Source organism: Felis catus, chromosome A1, assembly GCF_018350175.1.
Source record: "Felis catus isolate Fca126 chromosome A1, F.catus_Fca126_mat1.0, whole genome shotgun sequence".
NCBI classification, from domain to species: Eukaryota; Metazoa; Chordata; class Mammalia; order Carnivora; family Felidae; genus Felis; species Felis catus.
In genome coordinates this window covers 142,140,058-142,159,141 of record NC_058368.1, presented here as the reverse complement: position 1 = coordinate 142,159,141, position 19,084 = coordinate 142,140,058, and the positions used below count along the sequence as shown (strand labels likewise).

The 19,084-nt window shown below is 40.0% G+C and overlaps 1 protein-coding gene across 4 annotated transcripts in view; it reads left to right on the top strand.

Moving 5' to 3' along the window:
- The first annotated feature begins 5,334 nt into the window (after window positions 1-5,334).
- Window positions 5,335-19,084, top strand: part of AP3B1 (adaptor related protein complex 3 subunit beta 1) — a 262,957-nt gene continuing 249,207 nt past the window's right edge. For 2 of the 4 annotated variants that reach the window (XM_023257774.2, XM_023257780.2), the window contains exon 1: window positions 5,335-5,622. In XM_023257774.2, coding sequence (XP_023113542.2) covers window positions 5,495-5,622 — 128 coding nt within the window. In that variant the 5' untranslated portion in view covers window positions 5,335-5,494. The remainder of the gene's footprint in view (window positions 5,623-19,084) is intronic. The other 2 variants (XM_023257772.2, XM_011284118.4) reach the window with 2 other exon arrangements.

Below are 19,084 nucleotides of genomic sequence, written 5' to 3'. Positions count from 1 at the left end.
AAAAAAAAAAAAAAGAAGTGTGGACTCTGAGGTCTGCTCTAGGGTTGAAGTCAGGCTCTGCTATTTATTAGCTGTGTAACTTGTCTCAAGCCCAGTTCCTCAATTTTTTCACCTGTGAAATGAGGATGCTAGTGATAACTACCACACGATTCTCTGAAGATCGAATGAATTGATAACATGCATGGCACTTAAAAGAGTGCCTGGCCCCTAATAAAATAATTGAACACAACAATGAGATGTGAATAAATGATATTAAATGATATAATTCAAAAAAATGAAAAATTAAGTCTCTTTTAACATATTCACATTAAATATTTTCACCATCACTGCCTGTATTATAGTAGTAGACATACTCACGTGGAGGATTATCTCCTCTGTTGTTATTAAAATGTCTTTGAGGACAAGGCCTGGCTTTTCCTCAAGTGTGTGTCCTGCATGATCTCCAGCATGTGCCATGCACAAGACAAGTTCCATAGGCATTTGTTAATGGAATTAATAAAAATTCAGATTCCTCTCTGCCTATAAATATAATTTCAGAGCTTTAATCATCAGAGAACAGTTTTTTTTTTTAAGTCTTATTTATTTATTGTGGGTGGGCAGAGGGAGAGAGAGAATCCCAAGCAGGTTTCTTGCTGCCAGGGCAGAGCCCGACACAGGGCTCAATCTCACAAACCATGAGATCACCACCTGAGCCGAAGTCAAGAGCCAGATGCTTAACTGACTGGCCCATCTAGGCACCCCAATTAGAGAGTATTTTTAGTTTTATTTTTTTAATGTTTACTTATTTTTGCGAGAGAGACAGAGACAGACAGCATGTGAGCAAGGGAGGGGCAGAGAGAGAGGGAGACACAGAATGTGAAACAGGCTCCAGGCTTTGAGCAGTCAGCACAGAGCTCGATGCAGGGCTCAACCACATGAACCATGAGATCATGACCTGAGCAAAAGTTGGATATTCAACTGACTGAGCCACCCAGGTGCCCCTAGAGAGTACTTTTTGGTGTCTAAGAGAGTATGTGAGTATACAACACTTAATAATTTCAACATTTAGGGGCAAATCCAAATGTTACAAAAGAAGTTAGGTAGTTGACAAAACTACAAAAGAAGTTAGGTAGTTTAACTTCTACCTGGAACGGTATGCTGAAAATATTATTTTCCTTTTTTAAAAAAAGAATTTTATTTTTATTTTTTAAAATTTATTTCGAGAGAGAGAGAACACGAGCAGGGGAGGGGCAGAGAGAGAGGGAGATAATCACAAGCAGGTTCCACCCTGTAAGCACACAGCCCAACTTGGGGCTGGAATTCACAAACTGTAAGATCATGATCTGCACCAAAATCAGGAGTCAGACGCTCAACCAACTGAGCCACCCAGGCACCCCAAAAAGAGTTATAAATTTATTTTCATTTATGTATGTATTTATTTAGTATTAAAATTTTTAAAAATGTTTATTTATTTTTGAGAGAGCAGTAGCGGGGGAGGAGCAGAGAGAGAGGGAGACACAGAATCCAAAGCAGGCTCCTATAAATTTATTTTCATTTATGTATGTATTTATTTAGTATTAAAATTTTTAAAAATGTTTATTTATTTTTGAGAGAGCAGTAGCGGGGGAGGAGCAGAGAGAGAGGGAGACACAGAATCCAAAGCAGGCTCCAGTCTCTGAGCTGTCAGCACAGAGCCCGAACTCACGAACTCACCGTGGGCTCGAACTCACGAACCATGAGATCATGACCTGAGCGGAAGTCGGATGCTTAACCGAATGAGCCATCCAGGTGCCCCAAGAGTTATATTTTTAAATGAGAATAAGAATTAATAAATTGTAGAGGCTTTAAGTCCCAGAAAGGTTAATAACTTGCCTACCTACATAGATCTCAGCTAGTGACGTAGTTGGGGTTCAAACCTGGATCTGGCTGTTGTTCTCTCAGTGAAAACAATATGGCAGAAAAGAACGTTATATTTACTGACTTTGTAAGTGAGCCTAAGACACGGGGCATAAAGGAAGAGATTTCCAGTGGACCCGTCCTTCAGCAGTGCCTCTCTTGCTAAACATATTACCTAGCTACTTAACCTTTTTCCAAAACCTAGAACCAAATCAAAATATTCAATGTATTAGGAATATGAGAAAAAGTAGAACAACAAGATCATTTTGTATAACTTAAACCTTTGTCTCTGAGATTAGGGCCATCTAAAATTCTTAAATAAATTAAGAGAATTTTAAGTGGCTATTCAGTGATCTACATTCAAGATATTCTACACCCAGATATATATGCCAGAGATTCTCTAAGGTATGCATTTATCAGTGTCCTCATTTTATAGATAAAGGAAACCAAAGCTAGCTTCTTTTACTATTAAATGAATTATACTGTATATGTAAATCACTTACATGCTTAGTACATATTAAGCCATCTATTAAGTACATCTATAATTATTACCACCATTATCATCATCATGAATAATTAGCAATAGGCAACATTCCATAAATTGACCAGTATCATCAATAAAATAATAAATTTCATCATTAAAAAAATTTGTTAATGTATTTATTTTGAGACACACACACACACACACACACACACACACACACACACACACACACACAGTATGAGTGGGGGAGGGGCCGGGAGAGGGGGATATGGAATCTGAAATAGGCTCCAGGCTCTGAGCTGTCAGCACAGAGCTCCACCTGGGGCTCAAACTCAGGAACCGCCAGATCATGACCTGAGCCGAAGTTGGATGCCCAACCGACTGAGCCACCCAGGCGCCCCATAAACTTCATCATTTTAACAGCTGAAATAAAAACCTGTCACTTTAAAAAAATGTTCATTTATTTATTTTGAGAGAGAGAAAGAGCAGGCAAGGGGCAGAGAGAGGAAAAGAGAGGATCCCAATAGACTCTGTGCTGTTGGCACAGAGCCCACATGGGGCTTGATCTCACACACTGTGAGATCATGACCTGAGCTGAAATCAAGAGTTGGAGCTACCAACTGAGCTACCCAGGCACCCCAAAACCTGTCAAGTTTTTTTTTAATGTTTCTTTACTTTTGAGAGGAAAAAAGAGACAGCGCAAGCAGGGGAGGGCCAGAGAGAGAGGGAGATACAGAATCTGAGCAGGCTCCAGGCTCTGAGCTGTCAGCACAGAGCCTGATGGGGGGCTTGAACCCATGGAACTGCTAGATCATGACCTGAGCCGAAATCGGATGCTTAACCAAGTAAGCCACCCAGATGCCCCCAAACCTGTCAAGTTTTGACCAGACTGTGAAGTTTGGAGGATGCTTCCTCCTCTCCACCTAAAGACTGGGTCTTGGTCATGGGTGTTTCACAGTAACAGTGCCACCTTTATTTTTTAAATTAATTTCCATTTGTTAAATTAAGACTTTATTTGGAGCATTTTAAGGTTCACAGCAAAATGGAGAGGGAAGTACAGAGATTTCCCACACACCTCTTACCCCCACACATGCATAACATTTCCATCATGAACATCCTCACCAAAGTAGTACATTTGGTGCAACTGATGACTTGCGTTGACACATCATTATCACCCAAAGTCCATAGTTCCCATTTGGGTTCACTCTTGGTGTTTTATAGTGTTGTTTTTGTTTTTGTTTTTGTTTTGAGAGAGAGAGAGAGCTGTGTATGGAGCAGAAGAGGGGCAGACAGAGGGAGACAGAATCCCACACCACTAGGTGTGGAGCCGGACAAGGCTCATTTTCACCACTGTGAGATAATGACCTGAGCCCAAATCAAGATTATGATGCTTAACCCACTGAGCCCCCAGGTGCCCCTCGTTGTTATATATTCTATGGGCTTGGACAAATGTATAATGACATGTATCCATCATTATGGTATCAGACAGGGTATTTTCATTGCCCTAAGAATCCTCTGTGCCCTGCTTATTCATCCCTCTCCCTTCTCCAACTCCTGACAACTATTGATTTTTTTTACTGTCTCCATAATTTGCCTTTTCCAGAATGTTATACAGTTGGAATCATATAGTAGGTTGCCTTTTCAGATTTGCTTCTCTTAGTAATGTGCGTTTAAGTTTCCTCTAGGTCTTTTCTTGGCTTGATACCTCATATCCTTTGAAGCGCTGAGGAATATTACATTGTCTGGATAGATCACAGTTTACTCATCCATTCACCCACTGAAGGACATTTTGGTTGCTTCCAAGTTTTGTTAATTATGAATAATGCTTTTATTAGCATCCATGTGCAGGTTTTGGGGTGGGTATATTTTTAACCCCCGCAAATATCAAGGGTTGGTATTGCTGAATTATATAGTTGGAATATTTTTAATTTTATGAGAAACTGACGAAGTATCTTCCAAATGGTTGTACCACTTTGCATTCCTGCGAGTAATGAGTGAGAGTTCCTATCTGTCACATTTAGAGTTTTTAAGTCTTCCAGGTTTTATTTTAGCAGGTGTGCAGTGGTATTTCATTATTTAATGCGTGGCCTTTTGAGGAGTTGATCCTTGAACAGGCTCCACCCTCCTCCTAGAGGGGCTGGGCCCCAATTTGTGTTTCACTAGGTCCTAACTGTTTCTGGCCTTTGGGTCTTAAGGCTAACTGAGAGGGGGAAAGAATAGGGAAAAGTAGGGAAGGCTCTGGAACCTCTCTGAGCTGGCATCCTGGGGGACCTTATGCCAGAAAGAGGCTTTACCAAGTGCTACTCTGAGGCCAGGCAACATTCACCGTTAGCTCCCTAGCAGATGTTAGAGAGTGCTGACAGTGGGAAAGCAAGAAGTAAAGACGTGTCCAGATAATACAGTACACCTGGCGCCCGAGGTGGCTCTATTTGATTTTATTTTTGGTGGTCAGAGGCCAGTAGGAAGCGCTCCTTTAGCCCCTGGGAATTGCTGGCCCTGGATTTTCGTTCAAACCTTTCACTGGAATGAACCCTTCTCAATGGATTCTCAAAGGCACAGTCTTTAGGGAAAGGGCTTGCGTGGGACGGCTGTGAAAGTAAGGCAATGCTGGCAGGAGGAAGTGGAGCAGAAACCAGCCCACGAAAGGAAAAGCGATCGTCTTACATTTAGGACACTTGATCAGGTGTGTTAAATGGCATTTCAGAAGAAATCTGAAAGCTATTGGTTTACTAAAGGAATCAAGTAAAAGTGTCCCGGGTGGGGAAACCTCCTTAAGGGATCAAGTTCGATACAATGGGTATTTCTCTCCGAAAAACTTCAAAAGCCGACAGGCCCTTCTGGTTCCGCCCACCGACTCCCTTCCGCACAGCCTGGGACCGAGCCACTCAACCACCTCAAAAACCCGGAGAAGGCAAATCCAGTCAAGGCCTGGGAGGGGTGGGCTCCGGCCTGCCTGCACACTGGGCATGCGCAGGGGGTGGGCCGCCAGGTCGTCTAAGGGAGCCGTGACGAGTCCGGAAGCGCTAGCTAGCGCCCCTCCGCTCGCGAACTAGTTTTGTTCCGCGTTCTCGGGACAGGAGCTCTTCGGGGAGAAGCCCCGGCAGGACCAACCCGACCCCAGCCAGCACCGCAGCAATGTCCAGCAACAGCTTCGCTTACAGTGAGCAGTCCGGCGGAGGGGAGGCGACGGAGCTGGGTCAGGAGGCGACCTCGACCATTTCACCCTCCGGCGCCTTTGGCCTCTTTAGCAGCGATCTGAAGAAGTGAGGAAGAAGGTTTGGGGTGTGGGGCTGGGAATGAGGAGCTGGGGATCCCGGAGGAGCGGGCCACGGGTTTGGGATTGGACCCCAAGAAAGGTGGGGGCGTTTTGAGACCGCACGGGAGCCGGGCGGTAGCGTTTCCCGCTGGTGGGTGGGGTTGAGTCAGTTGGGAGTGGTGGGAGTTGTGGGGGAGAGTATGGAGTGTGTGTAGGGGTCCCTCGTCGTTTTCAAACTTGAGCGAGGAAAGAACCGTTTGGAGAGCTTCAGGTCTCATCCCCAAGACTCTCATTAAGTTGGTCTGGTCTGGGGCACCGGAATCTGATTTTTGAACAAACACTTCTAGCTTACTTAATATTTGCTGGATCAAATTTGGGAGAATTGGGCGTTATTGTGAAAAAGGTGTTTGAGGAGTTGAGAGGACGCGTTAGAGTGCTTGTTGCGTATGGGAAACTCTTCTCTCACTCTGGAGTGTAGGAGCGTGGAGGTAGGTGTTTTAGGCGCTTTATGAATGGACAAACTATTTTATACGAACATTCATGTTTTTGGACAATATCCTTTGCATTACAAGGGAGAAAAACCGCAATACACCAAAGTAATAAGCATATAAGTAGAGAAAAGTATGACTATGAACAAATTTTTAGGTTTTACAAATTAATAATGAGTTTGAACTTGTTTATTATTTATTTTTAATTTTTTTAAATACTTATTTTTGAGTGACACAGAGAGACAGCATGAGCGGGAGAGGGGAAGAGACAGGGGGAGTCACAGAATCCAAAGCAGGCTCCAGGCTCTGAGCTGTCAGCACAGAGCCCGATGCAGGGGCTCCAACCCGCGAACCATGAGATCATGACCCGAGTCCAAATCAGACACTTAACTCATTGAGCCACCCAGGCGCCCAAATAATGTGAATTTTAAAGACAAATACTAAACAATGTGCATTTAGTTTTGTAAAAGGAAAAATGAGTACCACCGAAAAATGGAAAGAAAACACCCCCAAACTTTTTGGTGGGAGGGATTTTAAACTTACAGAATTCTGGTAACTTTAAATTTTCTTGTAATCATTTTTACATTTCTCTTATTTTTAATGTCTCAGTACTAGACTATGGTCACATAATAGGCTGTCACTAGATTCATGCTAAATTAAGCTAAAGTAGCTGTGCTGATGGCCTTGTAGATGTCAGAAGAGTATAATTTAAATTTAAATTTTTACTAACAAGAACAGGCAGTCTGGAAGGTTGCTAGTAGTTGAAATTGGGTTTACATTTTGACTGTATTAAGCTGACTGAAATCTTAAATACAGCATGTGGAGTACAGTTTTTTTCCCCTTGTTCTCAGGTAAGATAATTTCTCTTCATTTTTCATTCAGTGCATTTAGAATGATGGATTGTTCTAATGGGGAGCTTGTTGCAGTTGCACACTTCTGTTAGCAAAATGTTCAGCTGGTGAATTACCCTGTAAGTCAGCCTCAGTCTTCTTTGCATGTGGTTTGCTTACGATTAATTTACTTTTATGGTTTGTTAACATCTAAGATGTTTTTCTCTTTGAGTTTCTGACTTCCTATTTTGTCAGATTTGGGCCTGGTTTGGACAACCATGTATGGCTTTGACTCTGACCAGTGCTGTTGAGGTGACCAAGCGGGTTGGATTTATTTATTTATTATTTTTTTTAACGTTTATTTATTTTTGAGACAGAGAGAGAGAGAGAGAGAGAGCATGAACGGGGGAGGGGCAGAGAGAGGGAGACACAGAACCGGAAGCAGGCTCCGGGCTCCGAGCCATCAGCCCAGAGCCCGACGCGGGGCTCGAACTCAGGGACCGTGAGATCATGACCTGAACCGAAGTCGGACGCTTAACCGACTGAGCCACCCAGGCGCCCCCAAGCGGGTTGGATTTAAAATAAAAATAGCTAAGGGGCGCCTGGGTGGCTCAGTCGGTTACGCGTCCAACTTGACTCAGGTCATGGTCTAGGTTGATGAATTCTAGCCTTTCGTCGGACTCTGTGCTGACAGCTCCGAGCCTGGAGCCTGCTGCAGATTCCATGTCTCCCTTTCTCTCTGCCCCTCCCCTGCTCACACTCTGTCTCTGTCTCTCTCAAAAATAAACATTGAAGAAAAAGTAAAAATAGCTAATATTTATTGAGTGCTTGTGCTTTTGTGCACACTGTTTTACATTTATCTTATTCAGTCCTCCTTAGTAATTCAGTGGCTTGTTTCCAGATACTTGACTGATTCCATTTTGCAGATTGAGGAAATTGGACAAGTGGTTAAAACTTGTCCAAGATCACAGAGCTTGAACACTACACTCTGAATTTGAACACAGGCCTAATCTCAGAGCCCATTCTCTCAAGTTCTTTATATACTACTTAACACTTGATGACATTTATGGTGCTTTTATTAGAGAATGCATACAACTTATTAAAAGTTTAAAACTTTGAAAAGTATCCGTAGACCATGTATTACCTTGAAGTTTCCAGGAATTAGAAACATTTTGGTCATTGAACTGCAAACCTAGTGGGATTGTATATGAGCAAGGAGACCCCTGTTCTGGAAGTGTTCCTTTAATCTCTCTTCAGCCTACATTCTTGTTTAAAATGGTGATATTTTTTGACTTTTTTCCCAACCAAATGACAAAATTTTAGTAAAAAAACTTAAAGCTTATCCTATTCCTCCCCTCCTTTTTTTTTTTTCTTTTCTTTCTTTCTTTTTTTTTTTTTTTTTAACTGAGGTATTCTTGACATGTAACATGATATTAGTTTCAGGTATATAACTTCATGATTCAATATTTGTATATATTCAGAAATGATCCCCACAATAGGTCTAGTTAACGTCAGTCACCATACATAGTTACAGTTTTCTTTTTTCCTTGTGATGAGAACTTTTAAGATTTATTTTCAGTGACTTTTAAATATGCAATACAGTGTTATAGACTGTAGTCACCAAGCTTCCAGTGCATCCCATGACCGACTTATTTCATACCTGGAACTTATCCCTTTTGACTCTCTCCATCCATTCACCTGCCAACTCTGCTCTAATTTTTGATGGTTTACCTTGAAATAATTTCAGATTTACAAAAAAGTTACAAGAATAGAACAAAGACCTACCGTTTATGTAGAGTCATCACTTAAAAATTTTTTTTTGCTACATTGCTTTATTTTTCTCTTTCTCCACATACATACACACATATACATTAATATTTTGGTTTTTGATCCATTGAAAAATAGGTTGTATACATTCTGTCTCTTTACTCTTAATACTTTGGTATGTATTTAAGAACAATGATTTTTTTTTACATTTTTCATTGTTTTAAGGACAATATTTTTATATTGAGGAAATTTAATATCAGTACAGTCTGTAGTCTGTAATTGAGTGTTGTCATTTGTCTCAATAAATACTTTTTTTTTTTTTTTAGTATTTTTTTTCTGTCTAGTACAGCATGATTGGATCCTGGATCCAATCCAGGATCATGCATTTCATTTAGTTGTTGTATCTCTTTTAATCTCCTTTAAATCTGAAATAGTTCCTTAACTTTTGTCTTTCACTACTTTGGCACATTTGAAGAATACAAGCCAGTTATTTTACAGCATGTTAATCACTTTGAATTTGTTGGTGTTTCCTCATGTTTAGATTCGTGTTATGTACCTCTGGCTAGAAAACTCCCATAGTGATGTGGCTTTTTCAGACTTGCATCTGGAGGCAGAGTGTAAAAACGTTGTCCTCTATTTTTTTTCTCCAGTAGTCTTTTTATGGGGGGGATACTTTGAGATGTGCACATGTCTTGCTCCTTATTAAACCCACCGTCTCCTAGATATAGCTACCACTGATGAATCTCCTGAGCCATTCTTTACTGCAATCACAGCAAAATGTTGATTTCCACCTCTCCCACTTCTTCTAATCTGTTCTTTGGCCTCTTGTCTTAAAGCTTTATGTGTCCTTTGATCCTTCACTAACCACCTCAGGGATGCCTGTCACTTCCTAGTGACAGAATTACTACTGATGATTTTTGTTTTCTGAATTTAATCTTATTTATCAACTTTTTGTGTGTGCCTTTCTTCCTTTAAAAAAAAACCGGAATTGTGGACTTTTAGATCATTTTATAAAAGCAGATCCTGTACGTCATTTCTTGGTTAATCAAGACTGTATAGTAGATTATTGGCTTCAAGATGTTCAGCTTTTCCGTTTAAAATGTAAAGTTTTTTTTTTCTTTATTTCTTTCTTTTGGGATTGTTGTAAACTTTTATTGCTTTTAGCTTTTTCCTTAATTATCATCCTGCTTTATCTTAAAGAAGTTCTTCTTTTATCTTAGCCAGTTTGGCTGTGTGTGTACAATTAAAAATAATTTTTTGGGCTGCCTGGGTGGCTTAGTAGTCAAGTGTCTGACTCTTGGTTTTAGCTCAGGTCATGATCTCATGGTTTGTGCGTTTGAGCCCCATATCGGGGCTCTGTGGTGACAGTGCGGATCCTGCTTGGGATTCTCTCTCCATCTCTCTCTGCCCCTTCTCCCCGAAATAAATAAATAAACTTAAAAAATAATTTTAATAATTTTATTTCTAGATTAAACAATTTCTAGAAAGAAACAGGAGACGTATTTTTCCTAACAATGGTAAAACTACTAAATTTCTGAATCTTTTTTGAGAGTATCATGGTGTATTAGAAAGAGCATTGGACCTGGAGTGAGAACTGGGTTTAAGTTCCTGTTTTCTGCTTGGAGTAATGTTTCCTTGTTCACTTTGCTTGATCTCTTCATTTTTTTTTTTTTTAAAGTTTATTTATTGTTTTGAGAAAGAGAGCATGAGCAGCGGAGGGGCAGAGAGAGAGGGAGAGAGAATCCCAAGCAGGCTCCACACAGCACGGAGCCCAATGTGGAGCTCAAATTCACGAACTGTAAGATTGTATGACCTGACCTGAAATCAAGAGTCCCACACTTAACCCACCTGAGCCACCCAGGTGCCCCTGATTGATCTCTTGAACCTTCAGTATCCTCTTTTCTAGAAAGGTGATGATACTTGCCTATTTTGTGAGGTTCTCATAAGATGGTAGAGTTGAAAGTGATTTCTAAACTAGAATGTTAATTAACAGTATTTGGAAAAGCTAGTGGAAGCTGCACTGAGGTGGTGGCATTTTAGTTCTTAAAGCCTAGGAAGTTTTTTTGCCAGGTGGAGGAAAGTGGGAGTTCCTCAAGCAAAGTATGTAGAAACCAGGAGAGTTGCAAAAAAACGTGCATGTTCAGATGAGACATAGATATTTATGAGCTGTAGGCAGTAATTAAGCTTGGGAATGGGTGAACGACTCCTCCATCACCCCTGCCCCTGCCAGAGAACTTCTCTTGTTTAGAAAAGAAGGCATTTTAGAGATAGACTGAGGGAATACCAACATTTAAGGTTGGAACTAGGGAAAGAGACCACGCTCTGATGGGTGGGAAACCAGAGGAAAGTTTAAAAGAACAAGCAAACAAACAAACAAACAAACAAACAAAACTGGGGGTGGCAGAGCTAAGGGGAAAGTTAATAAGAGGAAGTGGTCACCTATGTTAGGAGTTACATAGTGAAGATAAATAGAATGAAGCCTGAAAAGAGGCCATTGGGTTTAATAATAAGAGAGAACCATAGTAACTAGTAACTTAGCAATGCAGTACCCTCATACACACTAAAAAATAGCATTTTTAAGTTTCTGTTGAAATGGGGGTGGGTTTTTCATTTGTTTAGATTCACAGAGATGATTTAGACCCCAAACGGGCTGCCATGCATTCCTGTAGTCATACTGTGTGCTGTGATACATCGTAGTCAGTACCGCATCATTGTATTTGTACTGCGTGAATAAAGCCTAGCTTATTTTTTTAACTTAAGTTTTATTTATTGTCACTTTTACAACATCAGTCTTGAAGATGATATATAACATTTTAATCCTTCATATCAGTGTTTCTTAGTGGTGTCCCCTAGGAAGATTACATGGGTCTGTGGTTTCTATGTAATTACAGCAAATCTAACCTTATCTCTGTCACTTGTTCTCTCGTTCAAAAAGGCGTATGGAAGTGCAGCTGAACGAAAGTAACCTTTTTATAGGGATGTGCTTGAGTGTACTTTATTAAAAATAAAGATAAATCGGTCCCAGATGTCAGTGCTGTAATAATAGTAACTTATTATTTGGGACATACGTCAAAGAGTCATTGTGTCTCATACAAGGTTCTAAACTTTTTTGTGTGACTGTTTCCATTTTTTATTTATATTATTTAATTTTAATTAGGGATTATATCATATTTTTATTATTTTTTCATTTAATGCTTTAAAAAACTTTTTTTATTTTTATTTGAGAGAGCGAGAGTGCACGAGCACAGTGCACGTTCATGCTCTGTCTCTCTCTGTCCCAAAAATAAATAAACGTTGAAAAAAATTTTAAAAAAATAAATAAATGTAAAAATAAAGTAAATAAAAAATAAATATTCAGCCACGAAATATTCATCTTTTTAAAAAAAATTTTTTTTTTCAACATTTATTTATTTTTGGCACAGAGAGAGACAGAGCGTGAACAGGGGAGGGGCAGAGAGAGAGGGAGACACAGAATCGGAAAGAGGCTCCAGGCTCTAAGCCATCAGCCCAGAGCCCGACGCGGGGCTCGAACTCACAGACCGCGAGATCGTGACATGGCTGAAGTCGGATGCTTAACCGACTGCGCCACCCAGGCGCCCTGAAATATTTATCTTTGATACGGAGTATGTTATTTTAAGATAACTGATCTGGTGAAATCCAGGGAGAAAATCTGGAATATTTAAATTTCTTTTTTTTTTTTTTTTTTTTTTTTTTTTTAATTTTTTTCAACGTTTATTTATTTTTGGGACAGAGAGAGACAGAGCATGAACGGGGGAGGGGCAGAGAGAGGGAGACACAGAATCGGAAACAGGCTCCAGGCTCTGAGCCATCAGCCCAGAGCCTGACGCGGGGCTCGAACTCGCGGACCGCGAGATCGTGACCTGGCTGAAGTCGGACGCTTAACCGACTGCGCCACCCAGGCGCCCCTGGAATATTTAAATTTCAAGCCTTACAATTAAATCCCAAGATGTGTTATATTGCATTATTTCTAAGCAGGTTTTTTTTTTAATGTTTATTTTTGAGAGAGAGAGAGACTGCGAGCATGAGCAGGGGAGGGGTAGAGAGAGACACACACACAGAATCTGAAGCAGGTTCCAGGCTCTGAGCTGTCAGCACAGAGCCTGATGTGGGGCTCAAACTCACGGACCGTGAGATCATGACCTGGGCTGAAGTTTGACACTCAACTGACTGAGCCACTCAGGCACCCCTGTTTTTTGTTTTTTTTTTTTTTTTTTTTTTAAATTTTATTTATTTATTTATTTTTGAGAGAGAGAGAGAGAGAGAGAGAGAGAGTGAGAGAGAGCATAGGAGGAGCAAAGACAGAGGGAGAAAGAGAATCCTAAGCAGGCTCTACACACATAGTGTAGAGCCTGATGTGGGGCTCGAATTTGTGAACTGTGAAATCATGACCTGTGCCAAAATCTAGAGTAGGATGCTTAGCTGACTGAGCTACCCAGGTGCCCCTTGTTTGTTTTGTCTTAAATTCTTCTCCCAGTGTGGGGCTCTAACTCATGACCCCAAGAACAAGAGTCGCACATTTTACCAACTGAACCAGCGAGGCGTCCCTTATTTCTAAAAAGTATTTAGAATTTAGAGCAACACTACTAGAATGAATGATTAAAACAAAACAGAAAAAGAAGACAGATGGTTGGTTGAAATGTTCTTTTTTTTACTGCATGAAAAGTTACAAATGATCATGGAATGACAAATGTATTATAGTGAAATAATTTGACAGTATTGCATTTGTATATATAAATGAACTACTGACAAAAACAAATTGCCCGTAGTCCAAATTCAGAATTTAAAGTGAAGCACCCAAAGTAGAATAATCAAGAAGGAAATGATTTTCCTTTATTTCATATGATTATGAGTAACGTTCATTGGTTTGTGTATTTAGGGAAGACTTATTTAGCATATCAGCTGGAAAAAGTTCATAGGTATACAGAAATGAACAATTTATAGTCAATGTCTGCTATTGATGGGATGATTGTGTTGCCGATAGGAACTGACCTAATTAGAAGGCCAGTGCCTTAATCTTTCAGCTGAGTGCGGTGGCATGGCAGCTGGACAAGGGAGAGACTCATGAATAATGCCAATTCCAAAATCATGGGTTTTGGAAGTAGGCTGAGCTACACTTTACCTAGCTTTACTCTAGGAATGGATTTTCTCAAAATTTGTTAAAGCCTCAATTAAGAGTTTGGTCATGAAGGATGAGGGGGAAATTAGTACTATGAGGGCAAAGAGGTAGGGCGCCAGATTGTGTAGGGGCTTTGGATTTAACTTTGAATCATAGGAGCAGTAATCGGAAGGTTTTGAGCAGTGTGGGCATTTAGAAGTTCATCAGTAACTATTAAGTGCCTGTTGTGTGCCATCTATATTTCATGCATCAAGAAGATTATAGTCTGTGGGGTACTTGGAACCTGCTTGTTCATGTCCAGTGTTTATTCACTAACTTAAAAAAATTACAGAAGTAATTTATTGAATTAACATATTAATGGCTTCAGTATGCTAAGCACTGTTTTTGATGCTGGGGATTAAGTAATGGGCAGAATGCCTGCTTTCATGGAAGACAACCAAAGAGGTCAATGTACGGTTGGTCATTTGGTGATAAGGAATGCTGTGGCGAAAAATAAAGCAGGGAAAGAGGACAGACGGTTAGGGTGGAGATTGGGTTGGAGTTTGAAATAGCAAGGTCAGGAAAATGTCCTTGAGAATTTGTTAATGGAGCCCAGACCTGAAGCAAGTGAGTAGTGACACTTGGGGAGAGTGTTGCGTCAGAAGAAATTGTAACTGCCGAGGCCCTGAAGTAGGAGAATTTTGGACCTGTGTGAGGATCAACAGACAGGCCAGTATGGTTAGAGCAGAGTGAGTGAAGAGGAGGGGGCAAGTCGGTAGGTGAGGAGGTCACAGACGTAAGGAACCAGATTGCATAGGGCCATGTAAATCATTGTAAGAACTTTGATTTTACTGACTGAGAAGGGAAGCTATTGCAGGGTTTTGAACAGAGAAGTGAGGTGATCCAGCTCACCTTTTAAATGTGTCGCTTTGCCTCCTGAACTAGGAATAGACTCCAGATTTAAGGCAGGGAGACTGGCAGGGAGACTAATGCAGTAATCCAGGCAAGCGAAGATGATGACTAAATCAGATTGGTGGTAATAGAGAGGGTTAAATTGGAAGGTAGAGCCAGTGAGATTTTGCTGATGATTTGGGTGTATGACAGAAAAAGGTATCAAGGATGGATACAAGGTTTTTGTTTTGTTTTGTTTTGTTTTTTTCCTAAATAGCTGTAAGTTTGGAATTGGCTGTCCACTAAAATCAAGATGTGTGAAGAGGAAGTTTTTAAAGGGGAGGGGAATCAAGAGCTTGAGCATGTAAAGTTTGAGATGCTTATTAGACATCCAGGTGGAGATATTAAATAGGCAGTTGGATGAATGAATCTGGAGCTTAAGGGAGGATTCAGAGTAGTGATATATATTGAGTCATCAGGTTCTAGATGGTAGTAAATACCATGGATTGGACGAGGCACTGAGGAGAAAGAGAAAAGGTCAGAGTACTAAGCCCCGGGGCATTCCTGGAGCAGTTGTGTCAAACAGTACCAATAGGGTCAAGTAACATGATTACTGACAAGTGAGTTTGTACGTGTGGAAGATTTTGGTGATGTTGACAAGCAGTTCAGATGCAGAGGTAGGACTGAAAACCTGACTGGAGTGGGTTTAAGAGAGAAAGGAGAAGAATCGCTGTTAGTATGTATTAAAGTATAAGGGGAGCAGAAAAATGGAATGGTACCTGGAAGGGGATGTTAAGACAAAGGATTTTTTTTTTTAATGGGAAAAACTATTTTATCTTGTTTTCTGATGGGACCGTCTGATGTACAGGAGGAAAAATTGATGATGTAACAAAGAGGAGAGAATCACTGGGCTGTTAGCTCTTTTCCTTATAGAAAATTTGGCAATTGCAAGTTAGCTAAAAAACAACAACCCTAATTTCAATACCCAAAGAGAATCAATTAACATATTACAGATCTTCCTTGTCCTTTTTCTTTTGCATATATGCATGCTCTATATTTTAAAAGCAAAGGTGTATGCTTTTGTAGTGTAATATAGCATTATGATTTTTTTTTCATTTACTAATACATGGAGTCTGTTCGTTTCTTAAAGGCTAGTCCTTTTAAGACAAATTGTAATTAAGCCACTATCTTGAAAGAAGCAGTAACTTAGAAAAATGAACAGCTGCAGTTTACAAGTGAAATTATATAGCTAGTTTCACTTCAGGTTTTAAATAGTGTCTTGTGTAGAGTGGGACCTTATTAATTATTAATCACAGAAGTAAAGGGAATTATCTAACAAAAGAATCAATACTGATGATGTTAGATGGTGGCAATGAGCAGGGCTTTCCACACACACCTGTGTATACTAGGTTGAGGGAATAGTATATACATGTGTTTACAGCTGTGCTGTTGAATACGGTAGCCACTAGCCAAATGTAAATATCTAATTAAAATTTAAAAATGCAGTTTCTGAGTCACATTAGCCACATCACTAGCAGTTACTGTATTCAATAGTGCAGATAAAGAACATTTCCATTATCATAGGATATTCTGTTGGACGCTGCTGGTTTAGAGGCAAGGATTTAGGGCTTATGTAGGGTACCGGAAAGAGTTCTATGTGACTGGAGCACAGTCGGAGTGGAAATGAGGTGAAACTGGTAAAAGATGATTGATAGGTGATCAGCGTCCATATTATGAAGGGTCTCACATACCATGCTCAGGAATTTGGACTTTGTCCTGGTGGTTTGCACAGTAAGGGGCTCCAAAGGATTTTTAAGTAGAGGAGCAACAGAGTGATATTTGCATTTTAGGAAGGTCACTCTGCCTCCACTGGGTGTTTGGATTGGTCAGCGATGTAAATGGTATTAAAAACACAGAAGATAGAGCAGTCTTGGATTGAGGAGGGAAAGTGTTGAGTTCCAGTTTGGACCTGTTGAGTTTAAGGTAATAGTTAGGCATCCATTAAGCAGTTAGATACATGGATGTGGCGTTCAGTAGAGATACCTAGGCTAGAATAGATTTGGGAATCAACAATCAGTAGATGATTTTGGAAGCCATTGAAGGGAAGGTGTGTGGTATGTGAAGGGAAGGCCAAGGAGGAATCTTAGTAAAATCAACATTGAAAGAAATGGGGCAATTGAAGCCCCTCTAGAAGACCAAAAAGAGAGAATGAAGTTTGGGGAAACCCTCAAAGTTGATTATACAGAGCTTTTGCATTGTGTTTAAGGTATGGGAAAAGAGTGAAAGCCACCTCTGTAGGAGGAATATGGCAGATAAATTGTCCATTATGGTTTGTTGAGGCAGTATGGCATAATGCTTAAGGGCATCTACCCTGCAGTTTCTCTCTTGGTATGAAAACTTGTCATAGTGCTAATAAGTGGTATTTGGGCAGGTTAGTTTACCATTCTGTGCCCTCGGTTTCCTTATCTGTAAGATGGAGATGAGAATAATCATACCTACACTCTCTAAATTATTGTGAGGATTAAAAGATTTAACACATGTAAACAGTCAGCAGCGTCTGACACATAACAAGCATGTAATTACCATTACTCTTTTAACACCACTAAGGTCATCCGAACTTCTTAAAGTTTTGTTTTTGATACAGTGTACTTTTTCAACTTAAAATTTTAGAATCATTATTAGTTTTCATATTAACCACTGCTTTATATTTTAAATTTCAAATTATTAAACTTCACACTATTGTTTTTTGAATTCTAATCCACAAGCATTTAAAACTACTAAATTACATAAAATATCTTTAATTTGTGCCACATAAAAGCAAGTGAAGTTAATAAGCACTAGGTGAATTCTGTGTGGATATCAAGGATTTGGGAATAATGACTATAGATTGGTATAAGGGAGTAAAAACGTATTTGTTTTAAACTTTTTATTTAACCTCCAGTCTTGTGGATAGATATTCTATTACTTTTAAAACGTCTATTCTTACAGAAGGAGCTCATTTCTCATTTTTCCTGATAGAAAAGGAACTTATGTATGTTTTGCTATAACAGAAATCAAAGAAAGAGAGTGTTCAGGAAGGATGTAAGTGGTCGGCAGTGTGAGCTGCTGTGGTGATTAGTCCAGTAAAACGAAATCAGAGAAAATATTTCTTGGATTTAGTGATAAGGCACTTGTTGGTGACCTTGGTGGTGGTACTGACAACAGTGTTAGGGGACATCAGGTTGCAGTGGATTGACAAAAGGGTGAGAAGTGAGGAAAGGAATACACTTCCCTGAAGATCTTTGGCTTTCAGGGGAGGAGAGAGGATGGAATCGCAGGGACACGTGGAATCTAAGGAGCTTTTATTTTGAGGGTTGGAAGAGTTGAGAATGTTTAAATGCTGACTGGAAGGCGGCAGTAGAGAATGGTGTTCGGAAACAAGAGAGAGAGAACTATACAACAGAGAAAAGGAAGAAAGGTTGGATTTGCAGTCTGGGTAAGTGTATAGCGTTTTGTTAATGAGAGGGGAAAAATGGTTGGATCATCTGATGAGAGTGGGAGAGGAAGTGGTAGGGGTAAAAGTTCGAGAAGTCTGAAGTAGCTGCTGTAGACAATAGGTTAAGGCCTGTTGTCCTGACAGAAAACCGGGAAGGCTTGCTGGATGATATTGAGGGCTTGCCTAGTGGAGGTTAGATACCATTCATTTATATTGTCAACACTCTGATCTTATTCTCCGGCAGCTGTCAACAGTCCTTGCATAAATGTGAAGAAAATGGTCAATTCATATAGTGGGATCGAGTTTTGCTTGGTGGGTGCTATGAATGACAGTTCGGCAAGGAAATTTAGGATATCGGTAAAAAAAAGATGTGGGAGTAATTAAAGATGGTATCTAAATTGGAGTGGGAAAGAAGCAAAGGGTAGTAGGGGGCTGATAGGAAGACAAAAACAGAAGGTCAGGGAACCAGAGTGTCTAAGGAGTTAAAGGTATAGGTGTTGTGCGAATACCTGAGAGTCCTAGAAGGATAGGATAATCATCAGAGAGCTTTATTAATTCACTATTTCAGAGATTGAGTACTTTCAGGTATTCACAAGGTTTGGGTGTGATTTACGGTTTGACTGTGTCAGTTAATGGCTGAAAGTTGTCTGGAGCTGAGATCAGTAAAGAAGATTAGGCTAAGGAATTTAGAAATTCCTAAAAAAAGGACACTGGATGGGCTTCCAAGTGGTTGTTAAAATCACTATGAATAATCCCTAGTGGCTAAAATGTCTTAATTGTGTAGAGGATTGGCAAATGTTAACAGCAAGGATAAAAGGAGTAGGTAAACTCAGTGGTTGAAGATTTTTTTCCTATGGATGTATTGAGTTTAGTATCAGAAAGAATTTATCTTTTATCATCAA